Source organism: Durio zibethinus, chromosome 25 (assembly GCF_047325235.1).
Source record: "Durio zibethinus cultivar Kanyao isolate XHJ-2024 chromosome 25, ASM4732523v1, whole genome shotgun sequence".
NCBI classification, from domain to species: domain Eukaryota; kingdom Viridiplantae; phylum Streptophyta; class Magnoliopsida; order Malvales; family Malvaceae; genus Durio; species Durio zibethinus.
The window spans coordinates 7,348,180-7,371,718 of record NC_143186.1 but is presented as its reverse complement, the minus strand read 5'-3'; the positions used below and the strand labels follow the sequence as shown (position 1 = coordinate 7,371,718).

General features: G+C 35.1%; 2 protein-coding genes and 1 pseudogene across 2 annotated transcripts; 2 read left to right on the top strand and 1 right to left on the bottom strand.

Annotated features, from left to right (window-relative positions):
• Positions 1-5,323: 5,323 nt before the first annotated feature.
• LOC149511569 (adenosylhomocysteinase 1 pseudogene) lies at positions 5,324-6,753 on the bottom strand (annotated as a pseudogene).
• Positions 6,754-9,054: 2,301 nt separating this feature from the next.
• LOC111276376 (uncharacterized) lies at positions 9,055-9,645 on the top strand. Its single transcript, XM_022862113.2, has one exon. The coding sequence runs from the start codon at positions 9,055-9,057 to the stop codon at positions 9,643-9,645; it is 591 nt and encodes a 196-aa protein (XP_022717848.2).
• A 2,114-nt stretch (positions 9,646-11,759) lies between these two features.
• On the top strand, positions 11,760-23,478 carry LOC111276063 (nucleolar complex-associated protein 3). The gene is made up of 13 exons (XM_022861813.2): positions 11,760-12,135; positions 12,760-12,929; positions 13,048-13,226; positions 14,723-14,931; positions 15,047-15,149; positions 15,706-15,869; positions 17,526-17,664; positions 18,219-18,395; positions 18,488-18,624; positions 21,101-21,427; positions 21,716-21,855; positions 21,956-22,053; positions 22,666-23,478. Exons 1-13 carry the CDS (start codon positions 11,966-11,968, stop codon positions 23,158-23,160), a joined length of 2,508 nt encoding a protein of 835 aa, XP_022717548.1. The 5' UTR covers positions 11,760-11,965; the 3' UTR covers positions 23,161-23,478.
• The last annotated feature ends 61 nt before the right edge of the window (positions 23,479-23,539 follow it).

The following is a 23,539-nucleotide window of genomic DNA, read 5'->3' as shown; positions in this document are numbered from 1 at the left end:
CTAGACGATCATGTCTGAAGGAGTTGAAAGTTGTGTTTGAAGGGATTTCAGGAGATTATGCCCAAAGGTCTTATAAATCAACCCTGATACCAAGAGACATCCTATTTCAAGGATTAGGAACTTACCTGACAAGTTTCTTCTCAAACTTGCAAAGTCTTTTCATATCTGTCTTTTCCATGTGAGATGTTGGAACACCCCTGCTTCTTGAATTTGTACACTATACTTTCTTGAAAGTAGTGTATGCTATGCAATGTGCATGATTTTCAATGCATGCTATGCAAATGTTGGCCAATTAATTCTTGTTCAATGTATGGTACTCAAGTTTCTCAAGCTCTTTTTTTCTTAGGTGTCAAGCCCTTTGATTCCTCAAGGATCCAATTGCACTGCTCTTCTAAGATCGAACTAGTGTAGCTCTTAATTGTCTCTTCCACTCAGATTCTTCCTTGTTCTGTTTTTCAATACTTTGGAATAAGCTTCATCAATCGATCATCACTTGACCATCATTCAATGAATTTCTCAGCACTAGTAAATTTCAAAACAAGTTTCATCCACCATCACTGGGTCATTGTCTCAGCATTAACCATTCCCAAAACAAACTCTGTCCAGTGATTGTTCTCATCATTCAATCATAACTTGCAGGTCATATTGATCAATTCATCCTCGTACTCATCACTTGGTTGTATCACTGCCCCATTTCTTCATCATATATCCTTCTAAATCATCTCCTCCAGGTTTCTACCATTTCTTCATTTTGTCTCCACCATCATCTTAGATTTCTTTTCAAATGAATGCAAGACTCTTTTAAGCACATATTCATTCATTCATTATCATTTCAAATCCTGACAAATACAATGCAATCAAGCATTTTCTCAATTCATTTTAGGGGTGTAATGATAAGAGAACACAAGGTGAATTATGGTAAAGATAAATAATGAAGATCTGTTTTGGTACAAAACAAATGGGAAACGAAATAAATTGGATACATGTCATTGGGGTGAATGGTATGTCCAAATGATGAATATTCAGACAATTTTCAACATTAATCTAGGATTTTTTTTCAAAAACTCATTCCATTTACTGTTGAAGTCATCTTGAGCTTGGCGAACTCTGCCCCAGTCTTTGAGGGATCTTCAGATGTCTTTGATCTTTCATTCATGTGAGCCATTTGACCTAATTTTTTTTCTACTAAGATCACCCTTTCAGGTTTTCAATTTGAATCTCTTTTTTTCATTTTCTCATTTTTTTCCTTCTTTTTTTTTTCTCATTTTTTCTTTTTTTTTCTTTTTTTTTTCTTTTTTTTTTTTTCATCATCTTTTTTTCATCCATTGTTGATATCTTTCATACGTCTAACTTTAGAGCATGATTTCATTGCTTCCTCGTGAGCATACCTTTGTTCAACATATGATCATTCAAGTTGAGTATTCACACTTGATCTAAATGGACTTTTCAAGGCTGTAATGTAGGCCAAGGTGAAGGGTAAAAAAAAAAATGGATATAATAGGCTCAAAACATATATTAAAAAGGTTCAAAACCAAAGGATCATTTGATACAACTTGGCATTTTGCCCCACATCATTTCACTACTTTTTCTTTCCTCACACAAAGGATCTCATTACTTTGCCTCAAATCATGTGTGGCATTTATTTTTCTTTTTGCTTTTCTTTCTCTTTTCATCTTCGAGACCTTTTGTGGTGTTTTTTTTTTTTTTTTTTTTTCAAAATTTACCCTTCAGTGTAGAGGGTGATCCTTGGTTGGGGTTCTTAAAAAAAAAAATGATGATTGGCTCAAAGGGGTAGCAATAAATGGTTTTTCCAATGGTAAAAGAAAGATGGCCATTTTTCATCTCAATTGTGAATACCTTTCTTGAACATCATCTATTGAACAAAGCTCATGAACTTGTATAAAATATTGCACCCCTTCAAGATATATCTCTTTCATCTCTGGTGATGGCTTACCCTCTTTATTTTCGCTCAAATCATCTCCTCTGTGAATGAGTTCTCAAAATTAAATTCCAGAATTATTGTTATCATTGTCTAAATATTCATCATCTGAAATTTAAGAATGTGAAGTTATTGAAGGTAACAAGGCATGGAATAATGGTCAAGTGAAAGAGAAAAATGTAATGAAATGCATTGACTTGCCTTTATTAAAATGATAACAAGTGAAGTCATATTGCAAAAAAAAAAAATCTAACATTGTTTGAAAAGAAATCCCAAAATGACAGAAGAAACCTTCAACCAGCCTTATCTCCATTGACATTTTGCCCCTCAATTCATTGTGAATCTCCGGATCCTTTCTGTTCTTGACTTTTGCTCAGTACACTAACATTAGGTGCCGTTGCTTTTTCTTGATCAAAACTTACCATTCCATCATTGATCAACCGTTGCACCTTATACTTTAAAGCAGTGCAATTTTCAGTAGAATGGCCAGTAATTCCATAATGGTAGTCACAACGGGCTGTAGGATCATACCACTTTGGATAGGGTGGTTTAAGCGGTTCCACATGGCTGGGGGCAATCAAATGGCTATTATAGAGTTCTCGATATAACTCTGTATAAGTCATAGGAATTGGGTCAAATACAGGTTTTTCTCGAGTAGTCCGTTGTTCTCGTGAGCCACTTGCTGGGTTAATAGGGCGAATTTGGGTTCTTGCAGGAGCTTGAATGTTGAGGCGGTAAGTGGATGAATAAGATGGTTGTGGGGCTAGCTGGTATGGGTAGGATGAGGCATTATTCACAGCAGGATAGTATGAAGAGTAACCTTGGGATGGATAGGGTTGATAACCCCTGAATTGTTGTCTATCAAAGCTCACAGCTTGAGCTTCAGTTTCTTTCTTTTCTGATGCCTTCTTGGTTTCTCCTCCTTTTAACTTGCCATTTTTTATGGCACTTTCAATAATTTCTCCAGAGATTACCATGTCAGCAAAATTCTTTGTTGCATTCCCTATCATCTTTTCATAATAGGGAGGTTTTAAAGTGCTAACAAACAGCACTGTGGTCTCTTTCTCTGTCAGTGGAGGTTGTACCTGTGAAGCTATATCCCTCCATCTCTGGGCATATTCTTTAAAAGACTCGTTTGACTTTTTCTCCAGATTCTGCAAAGACAAACGATCTGGGGCCAAATCGATAATGTGTCGATATTGACTGATGAAGTCATGAGCCATATCGCTCCAAGAGCGAATGTGGGTCCTATCCAACTGAACATACCACCTGGCAGCAGAACCAGTAAGACTATCCTGAAAGACATGCATCAAGAGTTTTTCATCATGTGCATGAGCTGCCATCTTCCTGCAATACATGGTGATGTGGGTTTTAGGACACTTTGTACCGTCATATTTTTCAAATTTTGGTACTTTGAATTTATAGGGGATAACCACATCAGGAACTAGGCAGAGCCCAGCAGCATCAACTGACCCATAAAAACTAAATCCTTCTACAGCCCGTAGCCTCTGCTCTAACATGCTAATCTTGGAACTTTCCTCAGCCTCTACTCTCATCTTTTCCTTTTCCTTCTCTTTTAAATCATCTAGATCAGGAATTGGTTCTGCTGTCTTTTCAGTGAAGACAGGATTTATATAGCTGTTATACTGCCCTGGGTTGAAAGCTGATGGCATTCCAGGATAGGCGAAATGTTGTGGCGGGACCTCTTGGGCAGACTGGGCTTGAGGTGGGCCAAAACCTGGAGGGTACAAAGGGTCAGCCACTTCTTGCTGGCTTGTACTTCTTTCAACTCCTTTTCCTTTATTCATATTATTGAGAGCCTCCAGAATTTTGCTAAGTTCATTTTCAATCTTCTCCTGAGCTTTTTCTAGCTTTTCAAATCTATGAGAACTTTCTTCCTCCATTTGCCTTGCTCTGGATCTTGTGTTGTATGGATGAGCAGGGTTTTTGCTAGATGGAGCTATTCTGGGACCTTGAGTACCATACTTATGATTAGAAATGTCATGCTGTGCCTTATGTATAATGCTTTGATACACAATTGAAATGTACATTTTTCTGAATGAAATCTAGTATGAAATGAATGCAAATAATTGTGTTGAAACATGATCATGAAAAGAATACAGATGCATACAATCAGACAAACAACATAGTTTCGTGGATGAAACGAAAATGATGCTGATGCATAATGTTACATATAATAAAAATAACACACAAAGTTAAACAATCAAAATGATTAGATAACCACCATTTTTTGTGTCCTAATTATAGGGTATATCTATCATTGGGCAGAAAGGGCTCTATCCTAGGTGTAGGCACTCTTAAGGTTCACTACATGCGGTTTTAGGGTCAAAGTCTAAAGGTCCTCAAATTGTTCCTTACATCCTTGTCCATCACAGACTAGTAAGGCACCATAATCCTCACCCATTACAGGCTACAAGCGGAAAAGGTTCAATTTGAGTGGGAGTATTTCGCTAGCCACTGCGGAGGTATTAGACCTCACGAAAGCAATAGGTACTTTACTCCCTCCTAGAGGGACGGAGCTCGGGTGTAGAGCTCATGTTATGCACATGCATATGAATGACATAATTAATAAGATAAATAAACAGGAATGAATAATAACACATATATACAAAAACGTTCAATTTCATTTGGCTTTTGGATAACACAAATTATTTGCTGGCCTGACTCTCAAGGTCCCCAGTGGAGTCGCCAAGCTGTCATAACGTCTAGATCCGGGGATCTATCGCTAGACATTGACTTAAGGGAGTCGCCACCAATCTTTTTTATCTAGGTGCGATTGGCCACCTAAAGAATCTGTCCTTTTAAGGAACACCTAAGTTTAAGGGTCCCTAAAAGAATAGGTTCAGGTCTACTAACCAAAACAGAGTTCGGGAGTTCGGTTACGTGTGAGAAAGGTTATAGCACCCTCACAACGCCCATCAAAAGATGGTACCAGCTGAAATTCGTGTTATCCAAAAGCCTTAAAATTTTACCAAGTAATTAATTATTGAAAATTATTCTCAATTGACTCTAATACTTTTAGCAGAAAATTGAGAAAATTCTCTCACCTCAAGAGTATGCAAGAAAAACTATTGTTTCACTTGCAGAGGCTCCGTCGTCGGATTATTTAAAGAAAAAAAAACAAAATCAAAATTAAGATAGAAAGGAAGGAAAGAATAAATTTTTTTTTGTAGAGAAAATTGATACTTTCAACTTTTCCCCAAAAATATTTTTTTGGAAATTTATTTTTAAAGAAAATTGATACTTTCAACTTTTCCTCAAAACATTTGAAAAAAAATTTTTTTTAAGGGAAATTGATACTTTCAACTTTCCCTAAACTGTTTGTTTTTCTTTTGTTTGCTTCTCTCTTTCTTGGACTTGCAGTCAGGGCACTTTTTTTCTGCTTTTTCCCACCAGCCGACGCCCATTAGGAAACACAATGATGCCTAAGTTGGTTTCAGAAAAAAAAAAACACTTATCAGTTCGAGTCTTGATAGTGATGCTCTTGCACCAGGATAGTTCTCAAGACTTAACACGTCAATTTCATTGTCGAAATGAACAATGTTGTAAACAATGGCATTATTCTTCATCTTCTTCATGTGATCAACCATGACGATGTCCTTGTTACCGGTTGTAGTTACAAAGATATCAGCCTGAGAGACAACATCCTCAAGTGTCAGAACCTGAAGTCCTTCCATAAGAGCCTGAAGGGTGCAGATGGGATCAATCTTAGTGACAACGACACGAGCACCAGCTTGCTTCAAGGCAGCAGCACAGCTCTTACCAACATCACCATAATCACATACAACAGCAATCTTGCCAGCAATCATGACATCGGTAGCTTTCATCAAACCATCAGGAAGAGAGTGACGGCACCCGTACAAGTTATCAAACTTGCTCTTGGTGACAGGGTCATTGACATTAATAGCAGGGAACAACAAGGTTTCATTCGCCTGCATCTGATAAAGCCTCTCAGCGCCAGTTGTAGTTTCCTCAGAAACACCAACCAATCTCTCATTCATCTTGATGTACTTCTTAGGATCTATCTTTAACCCATCTCTAATTATCGTCAAAACAATCTGAAACTCAACGTTATCGGTAGAATACAGATTTGGGAACTGCTCAGTTTTCTCATAAACCTCCTCGGCTTTAACTCTTTCATGGATCAACAAAGTAGCATCCCCACCATCATCCACGATCAGATCAGGTCCACCAGTGGGACCCCAGTCGAGAGCTCTCTCAGTACACCACCAGTATTCCTGGAGAGTCTCACCTTTTCAGGCGAATACAGAGGCAGATTCACGAGCAATGGCGGCGGCGGCGTGGTCTTGGATTGAGAAAATGTTGCAAGAGCACCAACGGACTTCGGTTCCAAGGGCAGTTAGTGTTTCGATAAGAACAGCGGTTTGGATCGTCATGTGGAGAGAACCAGTGATTTTGGCTCCTTTGAAAGGCTGGGCAGGGCCGAACTCGGCTCTGCATGCCATGAGACCGGGCATTTTCACCTCAACCAACTCAATCTCGAGACAACCGAAGTCGGCCTGGGACATGTCCTTGACCTTGTACTCACGGTCGCTAAAAGTTTTCTCGACTAAAAAAAGCCATAGCTATCAAGAAACGAAGTAACAAGGAAACACAAAAAACAGTCTCCGAACGAAGTGATAACGAGGAGAGAGTGGCGGAGTGGCGAGGAGGAAGATAATGGCATCGGTTTGGTTGAGTAAAAGGTGTAAAGGAGGCGACGAACTGTGGATCTTGGGAATCATGCCATGATGGAATAGTGGTGGCGGTAGCTGGTGGGGGGTAAAACCCTAAACCCCAGATTAAAGGATTTTCAGTTTTCTTGGGGTTTTGACTTGTTGCCCATGTTTTCTGTGTTTCTCCCCCTTTTATTCGGATTTTTCTTCTCTCCTCCTTCCTCTTTTTTTTCCGTCTCCTATTCGGATTCTTCTTCTCTCCTATTCCGATTTCTCCTCCATCTTTTTTTCGTTTTATAAAACCATGCTGTTTTTTATAGAATTTCAGTTCTATTCCACTTAGTTCTCCAACGCTAAAGATTAGCCACCAATCATGCTTTTTGATCATCATCCAACTTAATCTCAATCTTTCTTTTTTTTTTTTTTTTAAAAAAATAATTAGATAATAAAAAAATGATAAATATGAAATAAAAAAAATCTAAAATAGAAATGAATAAAAATCCCTACAACTGAGCTTGGATTAGTCTCAATTGACAAAGAATCCCGGACAAAATGGGGTGTCTACAGGAACTTTTCTATGCAAAAGAATCTTCTAAGTATCGCTGCCTCTTGGCAAGTTATTAATGTGGACAAGTCAGCAGTACTTTTCTGTGCCAATAAAAGGCTAGAAATAAAAACTAAATTAATGGATACTCTGGGTATCTATAGGACAATGGAATATGGCTCTTACCTGGGATTGTCAATTGCCTTTGAAAGGGAGAAACGTGGCCGTCTTGGTCCCATAAAACAATAAGTATGGTCTAGGATTCAAGAGTGGCACAGAAAGATTCTATTGCAAGCTGGAAGAGCTGTTCTCATTCAAGCGATTGCACAAGCTATACCTTCACACCTTATGTCTTGTTTCAAACTAACGAGAAGCTTCACCAATCAGCTCACGTCTTTAATGGCAAGATTCTGGTGGGGCTCTACTACAAGATTCATTGGAGCAATTAGGATTCAATGTGCTATTCCAAACTGGATGGTGGAATTGGGTCCTGTGATCTGGAGGCTTTTAACCTGGCTTTGTTAGCTAAACAAGGATGGAAGCGGGTCCAAAATGAAGACTCTCCGTGCTACAGAGTATTAAAGGCAAGTTACTTTGCTAAGGGCTCATTCCTAAAGGCTAAAAGAGGTGCCTCTGTTTAGTAAATTTAAGAAAAACAAAAAATAGTAAAAAAGAAGAAAATATGACTTGGACGCGTGAATAACATTATTTTAAAGATAATTATGTTTATATGATACAATAAAGCCTTAAAATTCTTTAAATTAAAAGTAGTTAAATTTGTTAGGTAAAAAAATTTATTTATAATAAATAAACAATAACTAATCAAGTCAATTTAAAAAGTCATGATATTTTGTATAGTCATATTTTATTGTTTAAATAAATTTTATTTAAATAATCATATTTTTCTATTCAGATATATTTATTTGTATCATCATATTTTTCACTGTTCAAACATGTTTATTTAGAATTAGTAATATTTCGAAATAAATAATAATAATAATAATAACAATATTTAAAAAATTAAATCTATTTGTCAAACAAGTCCAAGTGACTCAAGTGCTCATCTTTGACTTTTAAAATTATCTAGTCTACTATAAAAATTTTTAACAAACCCAAATAATTTGGTCCACTTCAACACTTAGATCAATTATTTAAATAACATAAGTAATTTCTTTTAAACCATATATAAGTAATCTTTCTACTCAATGTGAGATACATCACATTCTAAACTACCAATAACCTCTCCTTTGTATCTCTAGAGTAGCCTTCTTATGGGCAGGGAGGTTTTGCTCGAAGGAACAAGATAGAGGATTGGAGAAGGGACAAGTGTGGACACCTAGGACGACAAATGGGTGGACAAACAACCAAACTATAAAGTTAATCTACTAGAAAACCAACACCCCACGCCAATGAAGGTGGCTTTGTTAATTGACCAAGATTCAAAAAGGTGGCAAACAGAGACAGTAAAGGAGCTGTTTTGTTCTGAAGATGCTGAAAGAATGTTTCACCTACCATTGAGCAAATATAACACTAAGTACACTTTTATTTGGAATGATACCATGCTTGGGAATTTTACTGTCAAGTAGGCCTTTCGGGCTAGGGAGGTGCTGAAAAGAAGAGGTCCAGATTGACAGCAAAGACATCCGGTTTGGAAACTGTTATGGACAGCTAATGTGCCAACAAAGGTTAAAATCATTCTTTGGAAACTTATATATGAGATTCTACCAACCAGAAGTGAACTGAATAGGAGAGGAATACATTTGGATAACCAATGTGTTGTGTGTGGTTACAATGGCGAATCGTGGTTCCATATTTTTATTGACAGCGTCTTGAGCAGGAAACTATGGTCTAAACTGAACTTGACAATTTGAGAAATGCCTTTATGCGATAACCCAAAGGACTTCTGGCTACTGGCCTTCATAAGCATAAAACAGAATGTTCCATTGGAGACATTCATGCTTTGCCTCTGGACATTATGGTTTAGCAGGAACATGTGCTTTCACCAGGGGAAATGCTCAACGGTTAGAAATTTGTGCGGCATGGCACGACGTATGGGGGAAGGGAGGATGGGACAGGAAATGCAGCAGGAAGCTGTGATTACAAACACCCAGCAAGAGCTTTGGCAACCTCTTGGGAGGGAGGAAATAAAACTCAAAGTGGATGCAGCTTTTGTAGAATCCTCTAAGGAAGCTAGTTTGGGAGCGATGTGTAGGGACACTACTAGGAAGATATTACTTTCTGCTATATCTAAAGAAGCTAGAATCAACAATCCCTTAATGGCAGAAATATGTGCTATTCGATGGGGGCTACAGGCTGCTCTGGAACACGGGATAGAAAGTATAATTGTGGACAGTGATTCCTTGATGGCTATTAAGGAAATTGTTCAGGCGACTGATTCTTTCTTTGCTGGCTTTAATTTGATTCAAGACATATCTCTGGTCCAAAATGATTTCTTTGCTAGCTAAACAAGGATGGAGGCTGGTCCAAAATGAAGACTCTCTGTGCTATAGAGTATTAAAGGCAAGGTACTCTCCTGAGGGCTCATTCCTAAAGGCCAAAAGAGGTGCCTCTCCTTCATATCTCTGGAGTAACCTTCTCATGGGCAGGGAAGTTTTGCTTAAAGGAACACAATGAAGGATTGAAGAACTATTTCAACTTTCTTTTTTGTTTTTTTTTAATACTTAATACTATCAATTTTTTTATATGTTAAATTTATTTTTCATTTTTTAAACTTTTTCCCTAAATCATGAAACATTAATTTTATGAAAACTTAAAAATTAATGTAAAATATATCAAAATCGATTTTTCTTTTATATTAGAATTTGACACACATTATGTGGAAGGAAAATTAATGTTTTAAAAAGAAATTGTGTTTTGAAAAAAATTAAATATCTAAAAAAGGGTGAATAGTTTGTTTTTAAAAAGTGAATAGACATATGTATTTTTAATATTAAATTTTTATAATATATTTTTTAATTTTTTTGTTTATTTCCCCCACTAAATTAGTGTTAATATATATATATATATATTATGAAAATCAAATGGAACAAAGAATATAGGATTAGAACGGATGAGGAATAAGAGAACACATAGTACTTAATGACTTAATGAAATTTTCTTAGTTGTATATAACGTACCACCAATTTTCAATCAAATTCTATGCACATTTTTCTTATTTAGTGACAAAAGGTTCTTGGACTTGATACATTTTTTTTGGGTCATTCCAATAAACTTATTTACCTTGAATATAGTGAATTCATAAAAAATTATATTTTTACAATCTCCTAACAGACTCAAACTCATAACGAATACGAATTCAAATAATAAAAAGAAAAATACACTTTTATTATCACTTGAACCAACTATTTGTTGACTCTCCCAAATACATTTGAAAATGAGCTATTGAGCCTTAAGGTTGCTTGAAAATTTCAAATTGAATATTTTTATTAAGGAATAATATCTATTCAAATGTGATACTTTTAAACTCCACAAATCAATATATGAGATTGGCTTAGAGGTAAGTATGAAATTCTAAAATCTCGAGATTTTAGGTTTAAGTCCAATAATGTGTAAATTTTACCATTTAGTTAAGTTATAGTTTATTAGTTAATTATTTAATTAATTATATGAATGTAATACTTTATTACGAGTATAACTTAAAAAAAATTCACAAATCAAATGAGTTTTATCCTAAGCTAAGATAATGTTTAATCATAATTACCAAAATAGGATACTTGTAAACTTTATTCCAAGTGAAAGATACTTTGAGTCAATTAACTTTCACGCCAGCAATTAATTTATTCACTGTCATGATCTTCTTTCTTCCATTCACAACCTCTTCTTTCTCCTTTACATGCATAAGAAATTTCAATCAATTTATTCTCTCCTTCTCTCAAGTCTCAATTACTCTCACTCTTCACTTTCTCTCTCTTCAGTCAAACTTATTTCATTCAAAAATAAATGAACATGGCTACCAAGTTGGCTATTTGCATCGTTGTTTTGATGATTGTTATTGTTGAAGTTGATAGCTTGGTTTTTTTCAGCATTCCAGATGTTTGTGAGGAACTCATATTCATGGACTCGAAGTTCTTCCTACCCTTACACAGCGTGCACTGGAACTCATCAAGAGAGAGAATAGATTGAAGATTGTCTTTCGAGGGCTAAGAAAGGGCGGTTCTTCAGCCGATGATCCACCAGCTGTAACGGTGACTCAACGTCACCAATCTCGGACTCCGTAACCACCATTTTTAAATCATGTAGATATATAAGGTTTTTTATAAATGCGTTTTTCAGGTTCGGCTTAGCAACAGGAGCATATTCTAACGGCAACTTTCTTTTTCCTAAAATACCTCTACTAATAAGTTCTTTTATTTAAAATAAATTTAAAATTACCCCTATCAAAGAATAAAAATTTGAAATTACTCTTATTTAAAAAAATAAAAACTCCAAATCGAATGATAAGGGTGTCAAGTGTTTTATTAAAGTATATATTTATGAAAATTAATAAATTAAATATTAAATAAATATATAAAAACTATTTAATTTTACTTATAAAATTTAAAAATTTCACTACTAATATATAAGATTTTAATCTTTCTATTAATGGGTTGGTGTAAGCCCGACCCGGCTCACATTGGACTGAAGTTGGGCTAAGGTTTTAACATTAGCAAGCATAATAAAAGGGTTTGGCCTCGGAGAGGAAAATCATATAAACCCTAAAACCTGGTCTCCTCTCCGTACTGCAGACCCCTAAAACTCTTAGTACGTCCTGGTTCAAGTTTCGCGATGGGTAAGAACAAGGGCAAGCAGCGGAAGCAAATAATTCTGCCACCGGAACTCCCGCCGGAAATAACCGAGGATGAGATTGAAGTCTCCGACGAGGACCTTCAATTTGTCGACGAAAACAAAGACTACGCTGGCTTCGTCTCTCGCTTGGACACTCATTCTATCACCAAGTCCGTTACTTCTTTCTCTATTTTCTCTTCAATTTTTATTTTCTCATAAAGCTTAGTTATTAACAAGAGAATAATTTATTATTTACTGGGAATTGTTTAGATTGCAGTTAGCATAGAAGTGGAATTTTTTATAATCACAACTTACGATTAGAAAATTTTTTTCTCATTTGTTAGAATAGAAACTGTTCGAAAGTGATTTTTATGTTACTTATCGATTTTATTGTGAATTTTGCTACTTAAGTTTTGTTAGGAAACAAAAAAAAAATTCAAGAAAAACAAACAACCAAATGGAATCAGATTATTGCCTTTGTAAATTTGACTGCAGTAACATATAGTGAGAATTGATGATCGATAATCTCAACTTACAATGGGCATTGTCTTTCTTTTCTATTTTTTTTTAAGCTGCATTTGATCAATTTCAATTTGTCTTTGGGTGTTGTACTGTGTCATTGTGTTTTCTTGCATTGTAAGTAAAAAGTTAGCGATTTCTGTTTGGTTATACATGCTGAGATTTTATAGTTGGATGCGGAAATTAGTTAAACTTGAAATGCTATTTGGTTGTGAAAACTTGAAATGAGAATTAGTTATCTCAACCTAATTATGAGAACTTTCTTTTGTGGTTAGGCAAGTCACTCGGGTGGAGGGTTTCAGTGAAGATGCTTTGGAGGCTTTATATGAGAAACGAAGAAGGAAGGCACTGAAGCAGAATGAGAATGAGAAAACTGTTGTTCAAGTTGATCCAGTTGATGCCCTTCCTGTCAAGACTTTGGATGGAGAAATCTACTACCGAACATGTATCTTATCTTTATCTTAAAAAAGAAAAAAGAAATCATTTTTACTTTCTTTTCTGGTAAAGAAAGTGGGTTCATTGAAGGCAGAGAATGAAATGCTTTATGCTGTTATGCAATGCAGTTTCTCAGGCAACAGAAGTAGCTGAAAATGAAGAAGGGAATGAAGATAAGAGCATGGTTAAGCTGACAAAAGCTGAAAGGAGGGCAAAGCTTAAAAAGAGTAAGAAAGAGGCTAAGAAACTAGGGAAGGAATTGTCTAAAACTGAAGAAGTGCAACCAACTCAACAAGAAGCTGCAGTAGTATGTTGTTACATTGCTTTTCTTGATCTCTTGCTACATTCAACAATAAAAGAATGAATTAGATTTTTACATTTTGCATCTCAGACAATTTTGGTAATACAGAAACCTTTTGAAATGAAAGGATTCAAATTGCTTTAAACTCTTCATATGGTGAGGATAATCTTCTTAGTTTTCATTTTAGTTATTTTCAATCATTTTAAAACACTATGCTGGAGCATTCCTTTTGAGCATTAGAGATGTAGCAGGATTTAGTACGTATATAGCGTAGCAGGCTTATTGCATACCTTAAGCTTTGCCTGTCATGTACCACTATAAGAAACTGAGGCTGGACTGGGCTGTCAGACAATTATAACAATCTATACTAACTTGATTACATGCTGCAGTGCCTTAAGTAAGTTCAGGAATTTAATTGGCAGCTGCTTGACCATTTTGACACTTACTATTTTGCTTGATATCTTCTACTATCTTTATGGTAACTTTATCAATCACCGCAACAAGTTGGAAACAGAGTTCGTATCCTGTGATAAGTATTATCTTTTGAACTGGATGATATAAGTTGGATATAAGTTGAACGCAAGTTAATTCCCTAGTTGGGTTATGTGCAGCGCTTGGATTTAAAGTTAGACTTTTAGGATTTTTGTTAATAGAAGCTACCATTTAGTGTTCCATTCAATCAGGATTTGAAAAGTAGAGTGGCTGGAAGGTAAGAAATAAATTTCAGTATTTTCTGGCATCAGCCAGCCATTTGAATGATATGTTTGGAGGAGTTAATTGGTAGGGTTTGATGGGAAAATATGTCGAGGCCTTCAGTTGTCAAGTATATAGAAAAGTGTTTAATTTGTCCTGCCTGAGACAAAGATATTTCAGGTTTATTGGAAGTGTTCTTATGTTGTGTTCAGTAATTCAGGATATTTTAGCTGTTCTAAGGGAACAAGAAAGGGGCCGAAAGCAGTGTAAGCTTTAGCAACACTTGCCAATTATCACAATTCTACTTGAATCTAATAGAAACCAATTCTCGCTGAATCTGCAAATTTAAGTGAAGGGTTTGTTAGTATCTAAATATAAATGTATAGGCATTTTTCTTAGAAGGGTTTCCGTTCGCTACATATTAAGATGGTGCAAAAAGCTTTTTATCTTGCTTCTCTATCTGCATCATTAAGTATTATAATTTCATGGAAGAGTGGCAATCTTAGTTTGACTTGTACTTATTAGCTTGAACATCTAGTTATGTTCTAAAATTTTGCATAGATTGCTCACGGTCATACCGTTACATTCTTGCTCTGATGTTCTGAATAATCCTTGTTTCTGTTGTAATACATAAATGGAGGATTTTGCCTCCATGTGTTTGTGTATGCTGTTACTTATGCTAAATCCCTGCTTATATGCTTGTTTGCATTTGTTCCTACCATTTGGCATTTTCAATGGGGAATTCATAGATACCATATTCTCATGGTCCAGTTGTTATCTTCAATGTTTAAATATTGCTCTTTGTTTAGGCAGAGGTGAAAGAAGACCTCACAGCTGAGGAAGCATTTGAAAGCAAAAGGCGTAAGCTAGCTGAGCTTGGAATGGCACTACTTGCAGACCCAGAGGCAAATATTAAGTCGCTGAAAGAGATGTTGCAATTTTCCAAAGATGGTAATCACTCTATTGTAAAGCTTGGACTGCTGTCTATGTTGGCTGTCTTCAAAGACATTATTCCTGGGTACCTATCACTTCTTTTCTTCTCTACTGCCCCTTAATTTTTATTTTCCAATTAATTTTCCTTTTCACTGCATTGTATTTGTATTTTTACTCAACTTTTAGATGTGTGAATACAGCTACCGGATTAGGCTTCCTACTGAAAAAGAGCTAGAAATGAAAGTTTCCAAGGAAGTAAAGAAAATGCGGTACTATGAATCAACACTTCTGTCGGCGTACAAGGTTCGAACTGCTATCTTTTTGTGACCACTGTTCTGAAATTTTAATATGATTTGGTTTAGTTCTTGAGTGGAATTTGCATGGTGAGGGGATTCTCATTCATTGATTCACAATTATCATAGGGTTTATAATGTATATAATATTTAGCATGCTATGTCTACCACATGTTCTTTGTAGAAAGGCCGCTATTATCTGAAAGCCTATAACATGGCTTAATTGGCACATGGAGTTGTGCAATCATATTATCTCCTCCTGGTGAATATGAAAAGATTGTGTAATGTCACTACATGAAGATGAACAAAATATTGTATTATCTTGTGAAGATATGTTATGGATTGTCTTGGTTGAATCAACTTTTCAGTTATGCTTGAGTCTAATGGTAAAGACGCTGCTAGTGGGAATTCCTCCTTCCCAAAGAGGTTGTTAGCTGGTTTTATAGGATTTCTAATACTAAGTCTTTATGTTTTCCACGTACTTGAGTTTATTGTTCGTGCAAGAGATTATTATTAATTTGGGATTTCCCTCTCATCTTCATTCTATTCCCGGGAATGTGCAACAGGGATATCTACAGAAGTTGTTAGCCTTAGAAAAGCAGCCCATATTTCATCATGTTGTGGTTCGTTGTATTTGTACTTTGCTTGATGCGGTTCCTCACTTCAACTTCCGTGAAAGTTTGTTAGCTGCTGTTATCAGAAACATAGGCTCCTCAGATGATGTCGTAAGGTATAGTGCTTTCATGTGCTTTGAAAAGTTAAAAATTCTTAAGTAATCTGTTGAAGGCCTTTGAAGGATTGATGTTGGGAATTTAATGTATTAGTATTGTAATTTGAGCTTAGACACCACAATTAAACTTCAAAAGCAGTATCATAATAATTGTAAAATTAATAGTAAAGGTCTATGTGCTTGTTTTGCAAAATTATAAAAACCTGCTTTAGGAGATTGAAATACTTATTCAATGACTTAAAACTGTTGAGGAAAATGAAATTTGATTTAATTTCAGAAATCCTCTTTTAGCTATTTACTTTAACAATCTTTTGGACTGGCATGTCAAACCTCATGGAGGTAGTTTAATACTCTCATCTAGTGTGTTTAGATAGATTCTGTGATAGATAGGCTTCATTAGTCGCATAGCTTGTTGTTTATTGGTCATCTATGTTAAATTATTCTAAAACTTTTAACTTGAGTTTTGGAAGATTGATCCATTGATATAGATAAATAGTTTACATTCTTCTTGCTTCTTTTCATTTTATTTCTTATTTTCCATATTTATTAAGATCAGGTCATAGAACCTATTCAGCACTGCATCTTTTTTTGTTGCTTTTTTCCAGTAAAAAGAAATGGAAACTTAGCTGGAGGAGTCATTTCATTAGTGCATAATCATTTTTTTGGTACTTTTGTTCTTGAAACAGAGTAATAAAAGTCATAAATCAAAATATTAAAAAAAAATCCTTTTAGCTTAATTGCTAGACACGTTCTATTCTATTGGTCCAGTGCTGTGTCATTGTCATGCATTGCCTGTGGTATCTCAGCACTAACCAGTTCTTCAACTGCCACCACTGCCCTCTCCCTTTCACCTCATTGCCTTTCTATAACTACCTTCGCCATCATAATATTTCATCCTTTCTGAGTTATTAGAAAATAAAATGCTCATCAATATATGTAGTTGGCCTTTAAAAGGAAAAATTATATATATATATATATAATATTGGGTATTTTAGTTATGGCATTACTTTTACCTTACTGATTAATTGGTAGAGGGGGATAGAGGTTAGGCTTTATTCTAATCCTATTAATTAAAATGAATCTTTGAATAAAAGAAATTTTAAAAACAGACTTAAAGAAATGGTATTTCAAAAATATCCAAGAAGTCAGCACAAAGGAGATGATAATTTCATTCGACCATGTCAAATGAGCCTGAGCTTGTGCTGAAGAAGCTTAATCCTATTATATATCCAGACCTTTCCTTTGATCATTTCATGCATGGAGGAATGGTAATTGCTATGTGGCTTCCTTTTCAAGAAAGCTCCCCCAGTTCCTTGAAAGCTTCCCCAGCTACCTGTTTGCTACACAGATGCTGTGCTAATCTATTAATCCTTGTTAAAAGACTAATTCCCTGCAAATTATGAAATAGACTATGGTCTAATGTTTCACTTTATTTCTGACACTTGCAACTTTAATATCATCAATGAAAGAAATATTATGGTGTTCTTCACCATTGCTAGTGCAGTTTCCTGTATCACCCTAGATCACCGTGGAAGGATAGTAATTACCTGTACCCTCCTCAAAACTTGCTAATATAATTGCTTCAGTGATTATCACGTAAAATACTTTTTTGTTGCTTTTGTCTTTTCAACTAAAATACCTACCACTTGTTTGCAGGAGACTTTGTTGTGCTGCTATTAAGTCACTTTTTACCAATGAGGGCAAACATGGTGGTGAAGCTACTGTTGAGGCTGTTCGGTTGATTGCAGATCATGTGAAAGCTCATGATTGTCAACTGCATCCTGATTCTGTTGAGGTGTTGGATAGTCTTAAACCGTACCTATTTTATACTGCATTTATCTTTCTTTAATTGTACACTTTGTTTTTGTGCAAATATCGGTAAAGCTGAAATCATTGGCATGGTTGGAATCTGTTTTGTATCGCCAGTATCTTCCCAAGTAAAGACTATGGCCTATCTCCTAAGTTTGAAATCCATAACCTTGCCATAGAAGATAATAACTTTGTTGAAGTTCCTTTTCCTCTTTGTTTGTTCAACTATTTCCTGTATAAAAGGTATTTGTAGTTATAAACAATTCAAGTTGGAGCTATCTGCAACTGAAAACTTTGGAGTGCATTTTGCATGTTATCTTTATGATGTTAAGAAGACATGGAAACATTATCGTCTGTTTTTAACTGTTGTATACTTTGCCAATTGGTAGTTGATCAAATTAGCTAACGATAATTGGAAGGTGGGATGACTTCTTTAGGAGAAATGCTTCCCTTGTGATTCCCATCATATTTACTTTTTGTGTAACTTTGTGTCTTGCTGTTCCTTAATACCTTTTTTGTTTATTGCCTATACTTTTTCAGGTTTTGATGTCTTTGTCATTTGATGAGGATCTTGGGAAGCCCGAAGTTGCAGAAGGTAATAACAAAATTAAGAACAAGAAAAATAAAAAGAGAAAGAATATTGAGGAGTCAAATCAATTGCAAGGAAATGACAGAAAGAAAAGTAAGCAAGAAAAGATAGCAAAGATGAAGGAAGAGGTAATAATCCCTAAAATAGCAACAATCTTGATGTTTCCATTATCTTTCTTGTTACAATTATCGCAGCATTGATGTTTGAATGCCTCGCCCAGGTTGCTGCAGATTATAAAGCTGTTGCTCATAGTCCAAATGTTGAGGAACGGAAGATGATGCAATCTGAGACACTTTCTGCTGTATTTGAGACATACTTCCGCATCTTGAGGCATACCACACAATCATCTGTAGCCAGGTGTGTTTGATCATTACACTATTGCAATGATTGGTGTGGTTGATTAGTGGTATTTTGTGAATTTTTCCACAAGTTGTTTCGGGCAGTGAAAAATGCTGCTTCTATATCATATTGATGAAAGATGGAGGATAAAAGACAACTATATACATGAAAAGTGGAAAATAGCAAGAACTCTAATTTCTGACAACCTAGGCTTGATTTAACAGTTGTTATGGCTCCAAGTGAGGGTCAAAGTTAGGGATTCAACTCCCTCTAACCTTATAAAATATGTTCCTGAAACAAAAAAAAAAAAAGGGAAAACCTTTTATATTTTTTGCAGATGCAGTGTATGTTGCAATGCAATTATTAACCGATTGCAAAAATGAGCCCCTGCATTTTTTATTATGACTGCTGTTTGAGGGGCATTTTGTTTCTCAGATAAGTGGCTCTTTGATTAAACCTCACCTCCCCCAACCCTCCTCTTCTGATCACATCAAGTGATCAAGAACTAGGTGTAGAGAGAGAGAGAGAGAGAGGCTTATGTCTACCAACCTGTAGTAATAGCAATTTAAGCTAGGACATGACAAATCATTAGTGCAGCTTTTAGTGGCCAATTTAGTGCTGGCATGGGGGTGCTAGCCATCAGCCATGTAGGTTTACAAAATAATGCTAAAAAAGTTCATGAGTAGTTTGATTGATTCATAAGGTATCAGTGGTTGCCGAAAATATGCCAGAAAAAATCATATGTATTTTCGATAGTCTGCATCATTCTTTAGTTTGAAGAAAAGTGACTCCTTCAGGTTCTCAAAATGGAAGGCAGTTAGGAACTTTTTTTCTTATATCTCCTCCAAGCTATCTTGATGACATTAACTGTAGATGGGTTTTTCGGTTTTTGTTTTGATTTGTCTTGGAAGTTAATGAAAGTTAGGTTCTTTCAAGGTTTTACTCTCTCCTTAGTGCCATGTTTGGATAGACGAAAGTAAAGGAAAGGAAAAGAAAATGAGGTTTTTCAAAAGAAAGGAAAGAATACATGTACTCCACTATTTGGATAGCTAAAATTAAAAAAGGAAAGGAAAGGAAAGAAATCATAACAACCATTGTTTGGTCAAAAAGTGAAAAGTAAAAGAAATGATTTATTATAATATTTTTAAATAAAATTAGTTTTATATATTAAAAATATATTTTCTTCAATATTAAAAACTAAAAATAACATTTTGTTGATATACATAATTATCATTTTCAATATTTTGACTAATAAATAAATATACATATTTTATTAAGATATATAAGAGAAATTTGTTTATAACTTGCCCCTTTGATTACACATGTCCCATTATATCCTCACATCATCCTCTTTTCCTTTTCCCACTACATCAACCCAACAAACTATTTTCATTTTTCCCCACCCTCTATAGTAATCTCTTATATATATGATCTTGAGGCTTCTTTAGGCTTTTCTTTTTATGTGCAGAACCTTTCTTTCTTCATCTGAACCACATAATACCCATGTGATTTTGTTTTGAATTGTTTGTGGTTGTTAATTTTTTTTTATATGGTGGTTTTTAATTGTTATGTTGTTGGACTAGCTAGTGAATTTAAGATAACAGAATTAAAAGAGTTTTAATGAAAAAAAAACCTCATAATTATACCATTTTATTGTTTAAATGTTTTAAAATAGTCTTTTTGTATGCTGGTAATTATGGATGTAATCAACACCTTTGATACTTCGATAGTGATCAACACCTTTGATGAATGCAAAGAAAGCCAATATTTCGATAGGCTAAATTTTTTTTTTGGCCAGTTTGGCCACAATATTGGCTCTCTTTGTATTCATCAAATATTCATGATGACATGCCATCGTGCAAACAGACTGGAAAATCTCATCCATCATTTTATGTTGGGTTTTTCTTTGTGACAATGTTCCAAAAAATGAAAGTTTTTATATGAAATTGTAAGGTTTGCTGAAATAATTGAGGATTTTATAGACATTTCAGCATCTAAACTTCTTTTGCCTTTCCTTTACCTTCCTTTTCCCCAATTTTGAAGGAATTGAAAAATAGAGCTTTTGAGGGAAACCAAGGGATGTGAAGTACCCCTCCATTTCCCTTGTTTTGTTTTATTAGTTAGCCAAACAAGGGAAAGGATTCCCTCTTTTCCTTTCCTTTCTTTTCCTTTCCTTTCCTTTCCCTCCACTTCCCTCAATCCAAATATAGGCTAAGTTTCAGTATGTGTTTGATAAACATAAGAGGGGAAAAATGCATCTCAATATTTAGTAGTATACATAAAATCAGAATTTTATTTGTTAGAAGGGTTGTTAACATTGATTGAGATTTCTGAACAACGGTGGATTAGGAAGGTTAATGCTGACACATAATAAAGTTAATTACCGAATGAATTTTACACTGATCTCCTTTTTATTTAATTTGAGCTTGTCTTGCCTTTGTATGATATTTTAAAATCTCCAGCAGACCAGTTAATTCTGTTATTTTCTTTCCAGTTCTGAAGCAAATGGTAATATACCTCCTGGTGCATCTGGGGCACATCCTCTTCTAGCTCCTTGTTTGACTGGATTAGGAAAGTTTTCTCATCTGATTGACTTGGATTATATTGGAGATCTTATGAATTATTTGAAAAGGCTTGCTGCAAGAGGTAGCAACTCAGATAGTTCTGCCCAGAAAGTGCAAACCTTGACTGTGTCTGAGCGCCTTCGCTGCTGCATTGTTGCTTTTAGAGTTATGAGGAGCAATCTTGATGCTTTGAATATTGATTTACAAGAATTTTTTGTCCAGCTTTACAATATTGTACTTGAGTACAGGCCTGGAAGGTTAGTAGGATACTGGCTGTTCTTTGTATTTTATCCATTGACTTCATAGCTTAGGAGTAACTGTAAACGTTGATAGTCTTATCCAGCTGCAAAAGCCTGTTGAGACTTTGCCTATTTCAAGCCTTTTTCAAATACTGAAATCAACCTTCTCAAACAAGATTGGATTTTAAAAAGCCAGTCACCAGAGGCAAAACAGCAAAGTATCAAGTTATTATTGAGTCTCTCTAACAACACCACAAAAAACTTAGCTGCAGTAAATTTTTTGCTTAACATTTGTTTATGAAGCAGAGATCAAGGTGAAGTGTTAGCTGAGGCTTTGAAGATCATGCTATGTGATGATAGGCAACATGACATGCAAAAGGCAGCAGCTTTTGTGAAACGCTTAGCCACATTTTCTTTGTGCATTGGATCTGCAGAATCCATGGCTGGTGTGTTAATTATTTGAGTTGCTCAACTATTTGATTTCAAGTGATTCATTATGGTAATTTTTAGGTATTTTTTCTGTTTTTTTCTTTTTGAACTTTGCAGCCTTGGTAACGTTAAGGCATCTTCTTCAGAAAAATGTAAAGTGCCGAAATCTATTAGAAAATGATGCAGGTGGTGGTTCCGTGTCAGGCTCAATTGCAGTAAGCTATTCTGCTACCCTTAAAATGATAGAATACTTTCTCATATGCATTGTGTTGAGAGTGACAACCGTTGCATATGATGTTCTATTGACATATCTTCCTTTCATTTTGGCAAAAACATGTCATTCTTTTTACAGTTTTTCCTGTTACCTCTTTGACCTATATTTATTCTGGATTTATCCTTATTTGGAAAATCTGTTACTTCTATGCATTATAAGCTTTATTAGTTGTTTATGAAAGAATGACTTGGAGTAGGACGTAAGAATACAGACAGAATAATAATGAAGCATGAAATTTCTAGTTTCTGAACATAATGTGCCAGCCTGTAGCATTTTATTAACCCAACGGGTTTGTGATTTGTGCCTTTTTTATGTTGTATAAAATTGTTAAATTACTATGGCATTGAGCTCTTTAATTTCATCTTCGTTAAGGCATTCAATTTTAATTGATATATTTGACATCTTAGTACCAAAATCTTGCAGTTTGTTTCATTGGCATCACGATTATTGCACTGGTTTATGAATTTTGGTTGTTTTAGAAACAGACATGAAAGTAATTGTTGTTTTTTGTTCTGAAATTGTAACAAACGCAAAACAACCATTTGATTCGCAGAAATACCAACCATATGCCTCAGACCCCAACTTAAGTGGTGCACTTGCTTCAGTACTTTGGGAACTGAATCTTCTATCCAAACACTATCATCCAGCCATATCGACACTGGCTTTGAGTATCTCAACCATGAACACTACTACACAGAACCAGGTTTATCTCTCCATTTCTCCTCAACAAGCATTTAACAACTTGTCATTAGAACAGGAGTCATTCGACCAACGGGGCAGCACCCAGAAATTAAATAAAAAGAGGAAAAGAGGAAATGCACCCTTGGCATCGGCTGGTATCGAACCTACTTTGTTCGATGAAAATGAGGTGAGCAAGAAACTTAGTAGGCATTTCATGCTTCTTCGGGACATTAAGGAGAACGAGAGATTAAGGGGTGAGCTGGACCAAATTATGTCGTCTTTGCAGTTATATGAAGAATACAAGAAGCAAAGCAATTCCTCAAAGCACAAAACCAAGAAAAGCAAAAAACTGTTGGCCGTAAACTGAAATTTGAACTTCAAAAGCAGTCTTTTGGCGTTAAATTCCTTTCATTTTAGTTTCTTACCCCACTTGTAAGTTGGCATTTGCTAATGCTATTACTATAATTTTGGTTTAGTTCTCATATGCATCACGGATTTAAAGAAGTAAAAAATTTTGAAAAAAGGAACTATCCGAAGTAATTATTGCAAGAATCAGGTAGGAGGAATATAAGTAGCAAGAGCTTATATTGTGGTATAATCAAGTTGAGTTTTTATATAATATCAGGTTGACATGAGTTTAGTTGCATTTAGAAATAAAAATAAACTCTTTTTGTGCTTGTTCTTAGTTTGAAAACTAATTGTGCTACTCCAATTTGACTTGAATATCACTAGTTTATTACATAAAT

Bases quoted from the DNA above. Each gene is read 5' to 3' on its own strand.
- LOC111276376 (XM_022862113.2), top strand. From the start codon at position 9,055: ATGCCTTTATGCGATAACCCAAAGGACTTCTGGCTACTGGCCTTCATA.
- LOC111276063 (XM_022861813.2), top strand. From the start codon at position 11,966: ATGGGTAAGAACAAGGGCAAGCAGCGGAAGCAAATAATTCTGCCACCG. The intron at 12,930-13,047 runs GTATCTTATCTT...TATGCAATGCAG, and splicing joins AGAAATCTACTACCGAACAT to TTTCTCAGGCAACAGAAGTA. The intron at 15,870-17,525 runs GTATAGTGCTTT...ACTTGTTTGCAG, and splicing joins TCCTCAGATGATGTCGTAAG to GAGACTTTGTTGTGCTGCTA.